The following is a 15,157-nucleotide window of genomic DNA, read 5'->3' as shown; positions in this document are numbered from 1 at the left end:
GACTTTGACTGTAAATGTAGACAAAAACAGAGACTACCAGTAAAAACCAAATGCTACAGAACAATGTAGATAGTCATTTTCTTCCATATATCTGGCTTAACAGTTACGGCATTTGCTTATTGCAGGAGCTGATGGATTCCATAGCTAAGCAAAACAGAACTCAAATTCAATTATATAAATTGGGGGTTCATCCCAGGTGCAGGAGTGCTAATTATAGTAAGCCCAACCAATAGGGATAGTCAGGACTATAAGGTTCATCAGCTCATTCGCCACTTGTTTTACTCAGAGCAGAAAAAGCAGGTTTCACTGGCAATGACCTCAAGAAGCCCAAAAGGTCTCCTCTAAAGCTGTTTCCTAAAAGGATATTTGTCTATCAGGACAAAAAGTAATGGCATTAAATTAAGACAAGCCATAGAATATGAGTCAGCTACACCTACTGTTATACCCACCTCTATGCATGAAAGTAGCCATAGCTAGGACAGGCATCTGGGTTATAAGTACAGACTCTAAGAACTCTAAGAGAAACAGGACTACAGATTTAAGAGGAATGCAGGGACTAACACAGATGAGATGAAATGCCCATTTTGCCTTGTTTACATACTCCTCCCTCATTTACATTCTCCTCCTGTTCCCATCAGCTGTTATATAAGCGACAAGTTTCTAATCAGCAAACCTTTTAGCTCATGAAGGCTGAATGGCACAGAGAATGCTTGCTGATGGCATACAGTGACCACATTTCTCCACTAACAGTATTATCAGTCTACTCACTGTGTTCTTGTGTGTTTCAATCAAAGTACAATGTTTTATCAAAAAAAATTATCCTATAACCAGTATAAAGAAATTAATCCTTGGGGCTGGAGAGATGCCTCAGAGGTTAAGACGGTACTGGCTGCTCTTCCAGAGGTCCTAAGTTCAATTCCCAGTAACTACATGGTGGCTCACAACCATCTAATAAGATCTGGTGCCCTTTTCTGGCATGAAGGCATACATGCAGGCAGAACACTGTACATATAATAAATAAATTTAAAAGAAGAATCTAATCCTTTATATGTTGCTGAGCCTAAAATCTGACTCATTAATAAATAAATTTAAAAGAAGAATCTAATCCTTTATATGTTGCTGAGCCTAAAATCTGACTCATTAGGTGGCATAAACCTAATAATATGCAGAGTTCTGATATTACTGTATTTAGCTTCTATTATAAAAGTACAATAATAATAATAATAATAATAATAATAATAATAATAATAAACCCTATAACAAAGTCTAAACACTTAAGTGTCCTACATAAATTTTATATAAAAGCAAACTCTGGAAACAAATGCAGTCATCTTAAGGATGAATATATCTTCTCCCCACACTATCCTCTAACCAAGCATTGTACTTGGTTTTAGTAACTGCAAGTGTGTTTGTGTGTGTTTTGGTACTATGTAGTCCTGGCTAGCCTAAAACTCACTATGTATTCTAAGTTGGCCTTGAGCTTACAGAAATCTGCCAGCCTCTGCTGCGATTAAAGCCATGCAGCACACACGGCTGTACTTGTTTTCACAATCCTTACTGTACTTAATTTTGTAATATTCCCGAGAGGTACGTTTTATTTTCTTTCAGACTAATTTATATACAGAGGAAGTGGAAATTTAAAAACTAATGCAAATTCCGTTATAGAGAAGCCAGGATTAAACTCGGTATTTCCATTTAGAAGTTTGAAGCACCTGCTAGTACACTGTTATCACCTTTCCACTTAAATACTATTTAAAATATTTGTTTTGTTTCCTTGTTTACTGTAGATGGATGTTTTGCCTGCATATTATGTCTGCACAACATGCAGTCTTGGTACCTGAGAAACACAGTGGAGAGAGTCAGATCTCCTGGGGCCAGAGTTACAGAAGGTTGTGAGCTAGTATGTGAAGAAAGGTGGTCATTAAAATGGGGTCCTCTGAAAGAGTAGTTAAGTACTCTTAACTGCAGAAGAATCTCTCCAACCCCAGATATCACATTTCCACTTAGTTAATATTATCACTTGTTTTGTATAGAAAGTCTAAGATTTGACATATTAAGGTCATTGATATCTTGCCACCAAGTAGTTATTTCCTAAAACAGAAATCTTCACTACTTGAAAGAATCAGACCTTTGTGATTACTTCCTATGAAAATATAAATGGCTAATTAAGGAATGCTTCAGGCTCCATCTTCCTTTACATATTATACTACTCTTCCCAATTCTTCTTTTTTTAGCTTTTTATTTTATGTGTATCGGTGTGAAAGTGTCAGATGCCTTGGAACTAGAGTTATAGACAACTGTGAGCTGCCACGTGGGTGCTGGGAATTGAACCTGGGTCCTCTGGAACCACTAAGCCATCTCTCCAGCCCTCTTCTTTTTTTCTTTTGCTTTGTTTTTGTTTGTCAAGAAAGGATTTTTCTGGCTGGAGATGGCTAAGGTTAAGAGCACTGGCTGTTCCTCCAGAGGTCCTGAGTTCAATTCCCAGCAACCACATGGTGGCCCACAACCATCTAAAATTAGATCTTATACCCTCTTCTGGCATGCAGGCATACATGCAGGCAGAACACTGTATACATAATAAATAAATAATAAAAAAAGAATGAATGAATGGAAGGAAGGAAGGAAGGAAGGAAGGAAGGAAGGAAGGAAGGAAGGAAGGAAAGGTTTCTCTGTGTAACAGTACTAGCTGTCCTGTAACTCACTTTGTAGACCAGCCTGGTCTCAAACTCAAGAGATCTGCCTGCCTCTCTTACAAGTGCTGGGATTTAAGGGGTACACTACACCACCATCTCCCAATTCTCTTTCTTAATGAAAGTAATTAGAAAATTAATCTGCCTCAGTGGAAAACTCCTTGATTCATCAATCACGTCCCTCTGTGAATAAGATTATACTACACCAGCTGAATAACCAAAGTCATATTAAAGAAAGTAAACAGTATGTCTATATAAATACATATATGGCACTCACTCCTCTAAAGGCTCAGGATCACTGCAGTAGAGAGGGCAGAAAGAATATAGTAAGAGGCAGGGGGAATAGAATACAAACAAATTCTCTGAGAACTAATAATAAAAAAGAGAAAGATAAAGACTTAAAGCCGCCGGGCAGTAGTGGCGTATGCCTTTAATCCCAGCACTCGGGAGGCAGAGCCAGGCAGATCTCTGTGAGTTTGAGGCAAGCCTGGGCTACAGAGTGAGTTCCAGGACAGGCTCCAAAGCTACACAGAGAAACCCTGTCTCTCGAAAAACCAAAAATAAGACTTAAAGTCTTCTTTTCATAACGTTCATGATTGTCTTATGCTTCAACCAGTTGAATTCCAATGACGATGATGATAATGATAAAGATGATGGAAGAAAGTAGCCCATGCTATTTTTAAAGTGAGACAATAGTGAGACCTCTGGTCTGTGACTCTCATAGGAGCTAAGCAAACAAAAGATTGACCAGTATTTCTTTAAAGCATGTATTTAGACAGAAGGAAGGTGAGAGAAGGGACAAGCAAGGGGATGGCAGGAAGAAGCCAGGAAGATAAGGCATTTCTCTTTTGAATTAGAAAATTATTTAATTTTGTAGGGAAAAATTAAAAGGGGATGATGTACCCTTGTAAAACCTAGAGTCCTGATATTCTGGGAAGCTAGATGTTGGCTACAGGAAGACATCAAAATCTATTCTTTATGGACAATAGTGTTTAGGAAATAGAAGAATAGTAGCACACAACATATACACATCTTGCTCTAACAAAACCCTGAGGTAAGTACTGGCATCTCCACTTCACCCATCTGGAAATTAAAGCACAGAAAACTTAAGTAACTTGCCCAAAGAGAACTATTTAATAAGAAAGAATGAGGATTTAAACTCAGGCAGTCTGGCTCCAGAGTCCGTCATGAACTTGACCATTCTATTACTTCCCAAACAAAGCAGGCAAGCAAATAAATAAGTAAATACTATTAAGTTTAATAGAAATCTACTCATCTTCTGAGAAGAGGACTTAGTCACTGATGCTTGCCAACTATTCAAAGCAGCAGACCCTGAAGATCACAGACAATTGAATTTTAGGTACTCCAACAAGAGAGTGAGTTGGCTTCCAAGCTACAAAAGGAAAGAAATTAATGGCTTTTCAAGGAAAGCAGGCAGCTAAATAAAGCTTAAATGTTTTAAATAAAACAATTCAAGGTAACTTCAAAGTTTCCCCTCTGGGGAAAATAGAGCAACTAGTTTTCTTCCCCCCCACCCCATTTTTCTTTTCTGTGTAGCTTTGGAGCCTGTCCTGGAACTCGCTCTATAGCCCAGGCTGGCCTCGAACTCACAGAGATCTGCCTGCCTCTGCCTCCCAAGTGCTGGGATTAAAGGTGTGCGCCACCACCGCCCGGCAGCAACTAGTTTTCAAAAGGCTCTAAGGCATGGTAGCTGCTTAATATCCACCATCATTATGCTACTAAACAAAATCACAAGGATTCTGCTCTTCTGAATTACCAGAGTTGCCCACCTTGGATCTAGTAGATGTCTGAAACCACAGATAGTACCAAACTCTATTTATAGGGGTGGAGTGGGGGTTGGCATTCCTTATACAAGCATATCTATGATAACATTTAATCTATAAATTAGGCATATTAGGGATTAATATCAACAATAACAATTTTCTGTAACTCTCAGCACATAATTATTCTCCCTCTCCTTTGAGAACTTTCCCTTTCCACTTACAAGAAACACTTTACTGCTTGCTTTGGTATATCCTAAATTCCTGCATCACTAGTCTCACACTTTGAAAGCATTAGGTAAAATTAGGTAAATTGAATACAAGTTTCAACTATGATGTGTTGACAGATGATCTTCAGATAACCAAGACAACTACTGACAAACACCATAAGAATACATACATATCGTGGATATACTGGATAGAGAGATGAATCAAGTCCCAGGGTTGTATTTCCTTAGAAAGTCATACAATTTGAAACTTATGAGCTGAGTAAGTGGCTTATACCTATGTAATCCCAATAAGCAGCTCTTCAGTTTGAAGCCAGCCTTGGGTAATCATCTCAAAACAACTTATGAACAATTTATCACTAGGAATTTTCCATTAGTATAGTTTGGACATCTTGTCTGAAGAAAATCATAGAAAGTCAAACTGTGGCCAAGAGAGATATACTATGTGTAATTACACAAAATTAAAGTAAAATGGAATTTAGGAACTATTTATTCCTTTGTTTGCATGCCGGAATAAAAGAGGACGTGCTCAAAGATGCCCAAATCAATGCACATTCTAACATTCTATTCCTTCTCCATCGAAGTTCCTTATCTTTAGCATTTTGGTTTTGAGTCATAGCATTTAATGGCTATGTATCTTATTATAATGAGCCAGCCAATTATCCAAAACAGGAACCTTTTCTGTATTATAAAGTCCCTTTTAAACTGTTTCCAGTAGCTTCTTCCTCCCTTTAAAATCAAGCACTAACTTTAAACAGTTTTCAGTAGGTAGTCTGTCTCAAGCCAGCATTAACTAAGATATCCCACCTAATTGCATTCCTTCCAAAACAAAATACATGCTACAATAGTAATATGTCTTGTTTATGCTTTGTTTATGGGAATAAAATTAGAGCTTGTATTTACTAGAAAAGTACTACCACAGAGCTATACCCCCTAACACTTTTCATACTTTTCTCACCATCTGGAATGCCCCTTTATTATATTTGACTGAGACAGTTATAGCCCAGTTTTGCCTGGAACTTGGTGACTCTCCGATGCAGTTACTTCCTAAGCCAAGTGTCACTGTGCCAAGCAGGAATACCTCTTTTTCTAGCCATTACCTTTCCTCCTTTTGAGATCATTAACTATTTTCAGTGTCTAGTTTCAATTGTTGTCTCTATGAGCTGGGTGTGGTGGCACACGCCTTTAATCCCAGCACTCAGCAGGCAGGTCAACCTGGTCTACAGAGCTATACAGAAACCCTGTCTCCAAAAAAAAAAAAAAAAAAAGTTGCCTCCACCATGAAATTTTAAAAGCAATGATTAGTATTCACTACAATAAGGGTAGAAATAACTGAAAATGCCATAACTCCAAATTAGATGGATCAATAATTAACTACTGAATTAGATCCCACTACAAAAACTGACAGCTCCAATTTATCTACATGATCTTCTATTAGGCTTTCTGGTAATCAACACTGTCACCATCATTATCTTAATTACTTAGCATGTTACAGTTTATAATGAGCTATCACGTACGTAAACAAATCCAAAAGCTTGCCAAGGCAGGTAATGTTATTCACAGTCAACCAAAAAAGAAAAAAGAAACAAAGAAGTTGAATGCTTGGATTATGACAAAGCTTGTGAATGACAGAACTTGGCCTTTTGTTTTATGGTGCTTTTCAATATCACACCTAGTATTGAAGAAAATATGACTACTAATGAATGACTAAGAGGGCTGTCTGGTCAGACTACAAGCCCAATAACACCTTGGGAGCTGGAAAAATAGTCCTTTTCTTTCAAAGTGTTTTTTTTTTAAAAAATATGAACTGTAAAAATGTTACTACTCTGTCCCTTGTTTGCTTTCTATTGCTGTGATAAAACATTGATCCAAAGGAACTTGGGGGGAAATGGTTTATTTGGCTTACATGTCCCAGGTCACAATCCATTGAAGGAAGCCAAGGCAGAAGTCAAGCAAAAGCCATGGAGGAATGCTGTTTACTGGCTTATCACGAATGGCTTGCCAAGCCCGCCTTCTTATACAACCCCAGGGATGGCACAGCCCACAGTAGATTGGGCCTTCTACCATCAACCAATAATCAAAAACATGCCCCCAGGCTTACCTACAAGCAGATTTTATGGAGGCATTTTCTCAAGTTCCCAATTGAGGTTCCCTCTTTCCAAATGACTGTAACTCATGCAAGTTCACAAAAAGTAACCAGCACATAATCATAGGTCAAGAAATAAATGAGGAAATGAGAGATGGTGAAATTGCTAAGAGCACTTGCTGCTCTTGCAGAGGACCTGGGTTCAGTTCCTAGCACCCACATGGTGGCTCGTAACCACCCACAGATTCCAATTCCAGGGGATTTGATGTCCTCTTCTTCTGACCTTTGTGGACACCAGGCACACATGTGGTACACATACATACATGCAGGCAAAATACTCATATACACATAAAATAAATCTAATAAAATAAAATAAATAATAAATTAACTTGACTGGTGTAAATGTTTGTGCAACATCACAGGCCAAAAAACCCAAACAAAAAACAAAAACAAAAACAAAAACAAAAACAGGAGGCAGAGATGAGTTTTCCTAAGGTCAAAATTTGATGTGACTAGTGCTTTTAGTAACAAATTTGAGGGACTTAGGATCCCAAAAGAAAGGTAGTGACATGAGCTGGTCTTTTAAAATTTACAGAATAACCTGGTGGTGATGGAGACCGCCTTTAATCCCAGCACTTGGGAGGCAGAGGCAGGTGGATCTCTGTGAGTTTGAGACCAGCTGGGTCCTGAGTTTCTGGACATCCAGGGCTGTTACACAGAGAAACCCTGTCTTGAAAAAAACAAAGAAAGCAAAACAAAAAAAATTAAGGGAACCTACAACATGCTTAGGAGGACAGTGCTTGTACTTGGGTAAATTGGCAACACAACTGACTTTGTTTAAGCAGGGAGTTAGATTTTTGTTTGTTTGTTTGTTTTGATTGTAAGGAATAATCTACTGGGGATATTGATTAGAGTCACAACTCTTTCTTATTGGATAATGTGACTTTTGTAGACATGACCTCAGACTCCTCTGCACACAAAGAAACAAATGAAATCATCTTCAGTATTGGCTACCTTGTTTTGCACCTTGAGTGAAACCAAATAACCAAGGTGGGATTCTTTCAGGTTTGTGTCCACAGCACCAGAAGAAAGAAAGGTAGCTCTCCTGTTTATACTATTATTGCACAGGAATGTAATACCTGGACTTGAGTCCTAAGTACAATCTGGTGACAAATAATCATAGATGAGGGGACACAGAAATACATTCCAAACTTCTGCTCCCTAACAGTAACAGCTGAAATGAGGACAATAATCACAAAGTTAACTAGGCTTGGTCAGAAAGAAAAACCAAAAAAGCATTTATAAGCATTCTGAAAAAAGTCATTCTAAGTTTTAATTATTCTGGGCTTCAGAATAATGAATCTGCAACAACAGAAAACTAAAGAAACCTCACACTACTAAGAACATCAGCAATCACTTATACAAGAACTGTATTAGAGTATAACCTTTACACACTTGCTTTGCTATAAAAACTATGTCTAGGGAATGGTCAAAACCAGAAGCAGTTGCAAGCTTCCTTACAAGGTATCTGGTTAACTGTCCTTGTAAACTTAACCACATATGAATTAGAGACTTACAGTCACAGAAACGGAGGCCAAGTTCTTTCAATGCTTCCTGGTAAAAAGGCTACTGGTTTATAGAAGTGTATTAAAAGACAGAGTGTATACCAAAACCTGCCTAAATTTAGGCTGGGCATGGTGGCGCATTGACTATAATTATTAATTCTCTTCAAAATAGTTTATGTGTGTGCATATATTGAGGCTGTGATAATACTAAAGAAACATGCATAGTTGTTAATGTTCTTTGTATCATCATGACATGAGGTTCTTTATCTTTGGCAATATTCTTTGCTTTCAAATCTACTTTCGTAGATATTACTATTAGCTGGACAAATGTAAACTGGAGAAGGTAAGATGCACAAGAACCAAAACTCAATTCAAGTGCTGAGATTAGTATTAAGAGTAAATAAAATAAACTAGCTGATCAAGTTATAAGCAATGACTGTGTAGTAGAAAAACCAGGAGGGGTACATGATTTGGGAAGAAATATCCTCACTAGAGAAAATTAAACTGGTTATTTTAATGATTCATAAATAAACCACAAAATGGTAAGAAATTTTCTCTTAACTTGTCTGCTGACAATAAGAAAAACTAGTGAAGTAGTTTTAAAATATAAATATAGCTTTAAAAATCCAAGGAACAATGGCATCAAATCATTTTTTTACAAAGGTAAGCTCTGCATGTTTGATTAAACAGCCTGTAGATCTATACTTTAGTATTATGAAATGTTATTAAAAGAAAACTCAATGTGCTTGCTTTATATATCATGATCTAAACAATAACATCCCAAGTGAGGCCTGAATTATAAAAGCATTCTCTTTAACAACTCCAGCAAATACAGTTTCTTACTTTGCTACCCATGCTACTGGTCTCACCTCAAGCTGATACCTATCCATGGGAGCCAAGGATGCCAACTCCCTAATAAGTGATGCCCTGTTGATCAATCCTTACCTGTTGCTATGCTTAGACTTTTCCCGGTCCTTTTCCTTATCCTTCTTGTGCTCTTTATGCCGGTGTTCTCGATCTTTATGTTTATCTTTGTGTTTGTGAGAATCTGCAACCATAAGAGACAAGTTGGTTACAAGAAATCATAAGTTATCTTTTGCCTACCTACCTGGAGAAACAGATGTTAAATGGCAAAGTGACCATACATACCAGCACATACTACTGGTAGGAAGATTTCACAAAGACACCCCATCGCCCTGCCTCAAATCCAGGAACTTCCGAATGATAAGGAAGCACTCTACCACTAAGCTGCCTCCGTGGTTTCATTTACTGCTGAGTGACATCCATTATATGGCTATACTGTAATTTATGACTCACATGCTAGTGGACATTTGCTTCTAAATGAAATAAAATTGCCAGGTCATATTTAAAAAGTACTTTTAACTTAAAGTGCTAAATTATGTATTAATAAGTGGTTGTACTATCATACGTATCCATGAACAATCATTAGTTTTAAGCTGCTACAAATCATTAGCAACATCTAGAATTATCAGTCTTGGCTTTTTTTGTTTGTTTGTTTCTCTTTAAGTCTTACTATGCAGCTCTGGCTGGCCTGAATTTTGTATGTTATCAGGCTGGCCTTAAACTCACCCACCCTTGCCTCCTGAGTGCATCACAATGCCTGGCTAACATAATCGTTACTGTCTTTTTTCCTACTCTAAAAAGGTATATTGTGGTGGCTTGAATAAGAATGACCCCCATAGACTCATGTGTTTGAATGCTTAGTCATCAGGAATGGCACTATTTGAAAATGTTAGGCAGTGTGGCCTTGTTGGAGTAGGTGTATCACCAGAGGTGGGATTTGTTCTCTTGACCTATAGATCAGGATGTAGCTCTAAGCTACACCTCCAGCCTGCCTGCCTGCTGCCATGCTCTCCGACATGATGATAGACTAAACCTCTGAAACTGTAAGCAAACCCACAATTATAAGCTTTATTTTATAAGAATTGCCTTGGTCAAGGTGTCTCTTCACAGCAATGTAACAGTGACTAAGATATATCTACCTCATTGTGATTTTTAAAGATTTTATTTTACACATGAGTATTTTGCCTGCGTGTATGTAAATGCTTTATGTGTGTGTGTGTGCTGGGTCCCCATAGAGGCCACAAGAGCATTAGATCCTCTGGAACTGGAGTCCCGGGGAGCCAAACCTAGGTCAAGAGCAAGTGCTCTTACCTTCTGAGCCAGCCCCCCCATTGTGGTTTTAGTCCTTGTTTTTCTAATGATTAAGAGATGTTTTAATGAAGATTATCTGTACTTACTGACTATTCACATACTTTGGTTAAATATCTATTGCAATATCATTCAATGTCCTGTTTGTATATATGTCTGTGTGAATTTGTATGCATCTTACTATTGAGTTGTACAAGTTTTTTTTATTTCTAGGTTGCAAATATTTTGGCCACATGTATTATAATACTATGATTATATTCTGTTAGTCATTGGCTTGCTATTTTGGATGGATACCCTCCTTCATACATCAGACACTCAACTGCTGGAGATTATAAAAGTGAACTTTCGCCGGGCGGTGGTGGCGCACGCCTTTAATCCCAGCACTCGGGAGGCAGAGCCAGGTGGATCTCTGTGAGTTCGAGGCCAGCCTGGACTACCAAGTGAGTTCCAGGAAAAGGCGCAAAGCTACACAGAGAAACCCTGTCTCGAAAAATCAAAAAAAAAAAAAAAAAAAGTGAACTTTCATAATGAGCCTTTTTTTTTTTTTTTTCAAAAAAAGCTTTATTCTGAATATGTGCATGGGTTTTTGGCTTGTATGTATGTCTATATGCTGTGTCCATGTAATGTGTGTCTGTGGAGGCCAGAAAAGAGCATCAGATTCACTGGAACTGGAGTTACAGATGGTTGGGAGCTTCCATGTGGGTGGTGGAAATCAAACCCAGGTCCTCTGGAAGAGCACTGGCAGCTCTTCACAGCCAAATTATCTCTGCAGCCCCCATAACTAGTCTTAAGTCGGGCTGGAGAGATGGCTCAGCGGTTAAGGGCACTGGCTGCTCTTCCAAAGGTCTTGAGTTCAATTCCCAGCAACCACATGGTGGTTCACAACCATCTATAATGAGATCTGGTGCCCTCTTCTGGCCTGCAGGCATACATGCAGGCAAACACTGTATACATAATAAATAAATAAATCTTTTTAAGAAAAAAAAATGTCCTAATTTATTTAATCAATTTTTCTCTTGGCATGAGCTTTGCTTATCAAAATATCAATTGTTCTCACCTACCCCCCAGTTCTCTTACAGAGGTTTTCTTTGTTTTGATGTATGTTGATTGTATAAAATAGTGGGTTTCATTATTGCATTGTCTCTCCCCACTTTTTGCTAGTATTAGGGAAACACTCTACCACAGAGCTACATTGTAGGCCTTATTATAACATTTCATACATGTTATATAAAATACTTTGATACTCCCTCCTTCATTACCCATATTATCCCCACTCCCACTGGATCCCATCCTATTCCCATTTACTATAGTGTCTATTTAGGATCACATAAGGGAAACTTACAATACTGTGTATCTCTGAGTCTGGCTTATTGCTGTGCACCTTATATCCCAGCTCTGGGGAGAACTCTGGAACTCCCAGTATAGTGAGAAATTCTATCTCTAAATAAATTAAATAAATAAATAAATAAATAAATAATAAGGTGAAAAGAGGCCAGAGAGAGGTTTCAGTAATTAAAAGTACTTGCTGTTCTTTAAGATAGATGACAGGAGTTCATTTCATAGCACACAATGTCCTGTAATTCTAGCTCCTGGAGATCTAACACACTCTTCTGGCCTCCAAGGGCATCTATACTCATACATACACATAAATAAATAATAAAATAAATCTTTAAAAAATAAGGCAGAGAGAGCCTGATGAAGACATCTGATACTGCCCTGCAAATGCACTTGCACCCTCCCATGCATGTCTACAAGTAAATGTCAGTATACAGCATGCAACATAGTAAAAGGCACTGGAACTTCCCTCTTGATTGCTCCTTTATCTAGTAGAAACCAGCTACCACACTAGCAGCACACTCAAGGCATGTGGTGAGGAACTGATGCTTTGTTCTAACAGCCACATGAAGAAATCATCTTAGAAGTGAATCCTCCACCGCCCAATTTAGCCTTCAGATGATTGTAACTCAGGTAGGCATGCAATCTTTATGAAATACTTTTTTTTAATGAATTCTTGGATTCAGCTAGCCTAAGAAGTTGGTACTATAAGGCATGTCACACTACGCCCAGCTTAATCAACTAAATTTGAAGTAGCATGCTCCACAGCAATAAGATTAAGTATAGATTAAGTATTGCTGACCTGCAGCTAAAGAAATGACACTTGGCATAATTGAGTATCTATTCTATACTGGGCCCCAAGGAAAGAGAAACATTAATATTTGCAAGATCATGTCTCTACTTCTAAGAAATTCCCATCCCACAGAGATGGGAACAAACCATAAAGTGTTGGAAGGCTGAACTCAAATCTTCCATGCAGTATACAGAACCAACCAACTTTTAAGTCTCCGGTCTTAGAATGCTGAGTCAATCAAGGTAAAATTTGTGACCTTTACCTCAGGTCATAAATGTGACAATATATGCACCAGAACTACAACATGAAATAAAGCATGAGTTGTTTGGTTTATAACCAGAAATCAGCAAACGAGCTTTAGAATTGAATGTTAAGATGCACTACTATGGCTCAAGGGCATAGCAGGTATGGTAGTTTGAATAGGTATGGCTCCCAAAGACTCATGTGTCTGAATGCTTGGCAAATAGGGAGTAGCACTATTAGGAGATATGGCCTTGTCAAAGTACAACCTTGTTGGAGAACTGTGTCACTGTGGAGGCAGCTTTGAGGTCTTAGATACTCAAGCTACACCCAGTGTGGCACAGTCTCCTGCAGACTGTGATCAAGATGTATAACTCTCAGCTCCTTCTCCAGCACCATGTCTGCTTGCACACTGCTTCCCACCACGTCGGTAATAGACTAAACCTCTGAAACTGTAAGCCAGCCCCAATTAAACTTTTTTCTTAATAAAAGTTGCCATGGTCATGGTGTCTCTTCACAGCAATAGAAACCCCAACTAAGACAGCAGGGAAATAATAACTGAGAAGAGGGGAGAAAAAGAGCACTACTGTATGTAATTCAATAAATCCATGAACATATATAAAAACACTGGCAGACAAACATCAAAATAGTGAATGTAATGATTTTAAAATTTAGAAATGTATGAACTTGAGTATATTTCATCTTATTTTCCATAATGAACTACTTTTATAATAAAGTTAGTTAAAGATTAGCAAACTTTAAAATTTATTTTGAAGCTGGGCCTGATAGTACATCTTTAATCTCAGCAATTTGAGTTCAAGGCCAGTCAGGTCTATATAGGGAGTTCCAAGACAGCCAGGGTTATAGAGAGACTCAATCTAAATAAATAAATAAATGAATGAATGAATGAGTGAATGAATGAATGAATGAATAACAAATAAATGAAATTCATTTTTGTCAAATCACTAAAAGGCACTGAACTTTAAAATAATAGTAACATTATCATACAAATTCAGAGTAATTCCTCCTAGGTTTCACATACATTATTAACTTTCTGAAATGCACAAAATTCAAAATTAATTTTAAAACCAGGTCTCCAGCCTTTGAAAACAAATGCTTTCTAGAACTGTAAAAATTATCCAGGGAGAAAATTAGGGCTGCTGGTAAATAATTCCATGGACACAAGTAAGATCTAGGCCAAAAATATGAACTCAAAGTCAGTATCTATCTACTATATTCTCAAACTGTGCTACAAAAGCTGTGATAGATTTAAAATTTTTTTTTTCTTAATTAAAATCTCTATGACTGGCAAGGTAGCTCAGTTGGAAAAGTACCTGTTGCCAAACCTGACAATTGTGTGCAAAATGACTTCCACCCCCATACAAATTAATGAAAATGTAACTAAAACATATGAATGTCTATTGAATTCTATAAATCTATTCATGAGTTTTACAAGGCAGACTTGGATATCTGAGGACAAATGATACAGAAGTAGATTTGAATCAGTACACAAGTAGCACTGTCCACATAGAGAAGAGATGTTAAACGATCATTTAACATTTAAAAAACTGAATTATCAGCCAGGCTGCGGTGGTGGTGCACGACTTTAATCCCTGCACTCAGGAAGCAGAGACAGGTGGATCTCTGTGAGTTCAAGGACAGCCTAGTCTACAGAGCGAGATCCAGGACAGGCACCAAAACTACAGAGAAACCCTGTGGGGATTGGGAGGACAGGACAGGACGGGACGGGACTGAATAATCTACTGAATTAACTGAAGAAGTGATCTGTATATGAGGAAGTAAACTGAGAAGTTAAAACCTCAAGCCTGGGAGTGGTGGTACACACCTTTAATCCCAGCACTTCGGAGGCCAGCCAGGGCTACACAAGAGAAGCCCTGTCTCAAAAAACCAAACAAACCAACAAAACACCCTCTAAAGATACATACTGAAGAGGTATTTCTGAGTAAATTGGGGTGGGATAAAGAATTATAACAAAGTTGCCAGTTATTTAAGTGATAGGTACATAGAAGCATCAAACTACCCTGTTACATACTGTGTGTATCCTTGAAACTTTACATAATAAACATGATCTCTAAGCATTTTCCTTTCTAATTTTGTTATTGTGTAAAGGTAAAGGAAAAAAATGAGCTTAATTCCAAGACAGAATCTGAATTAAGAAGGCAAAGAATGAAAAATAGTTTATGTTTGGGATTGGGGCTAAGGATCAATCCAATGCCTTCCTATTGAGTAACATCCCCAGACCTTGGG

At 37.9% G+C, this 15,157-nt stretch overlaps 1 protein-coding gene across 1 annotated transcript in view; it reads right to left on the bottom strand.

The window, feature by feature from the left end:
- Positions 1 to 15,157, bottom strand: part of Top1 (DNA topoisomerase I) — a 92,950-nt gene that overhangs the window by 53,892 nt on the left and 23,901 nt on the right. Inside the window, exon 3 of the mRNA XM_052722626.1 lies at positions 9,295 to 9,397. Within this exon, the coding sequence (XP_052578586.1) occupies positions 9,295 to 9,397 (103 nt within the window). The remainder of the gene's footprint in view (positions 1 to 9,294; positions 9,398 to 15,157) is intronic.

This window comes from Peromyscus californicus, unplaced genomic scaffold (assembly GCF_007827085.1).
Source record: "Peromyscus californicus insignis strain IS unplaced genomic scaffold, ASM782708v3 Scaffold_7__1_contigs__length_154581171, whole genome shotgun sequence".
NCBI lineage: Eukaryota > Metazoa > Chordata > Mammalia > Rodentia > Cricetidae > Peromyscus > Peromyscus californicus.
This window is presented reverse-complemented; position numbering and strand designations above follow the sequence as displayed.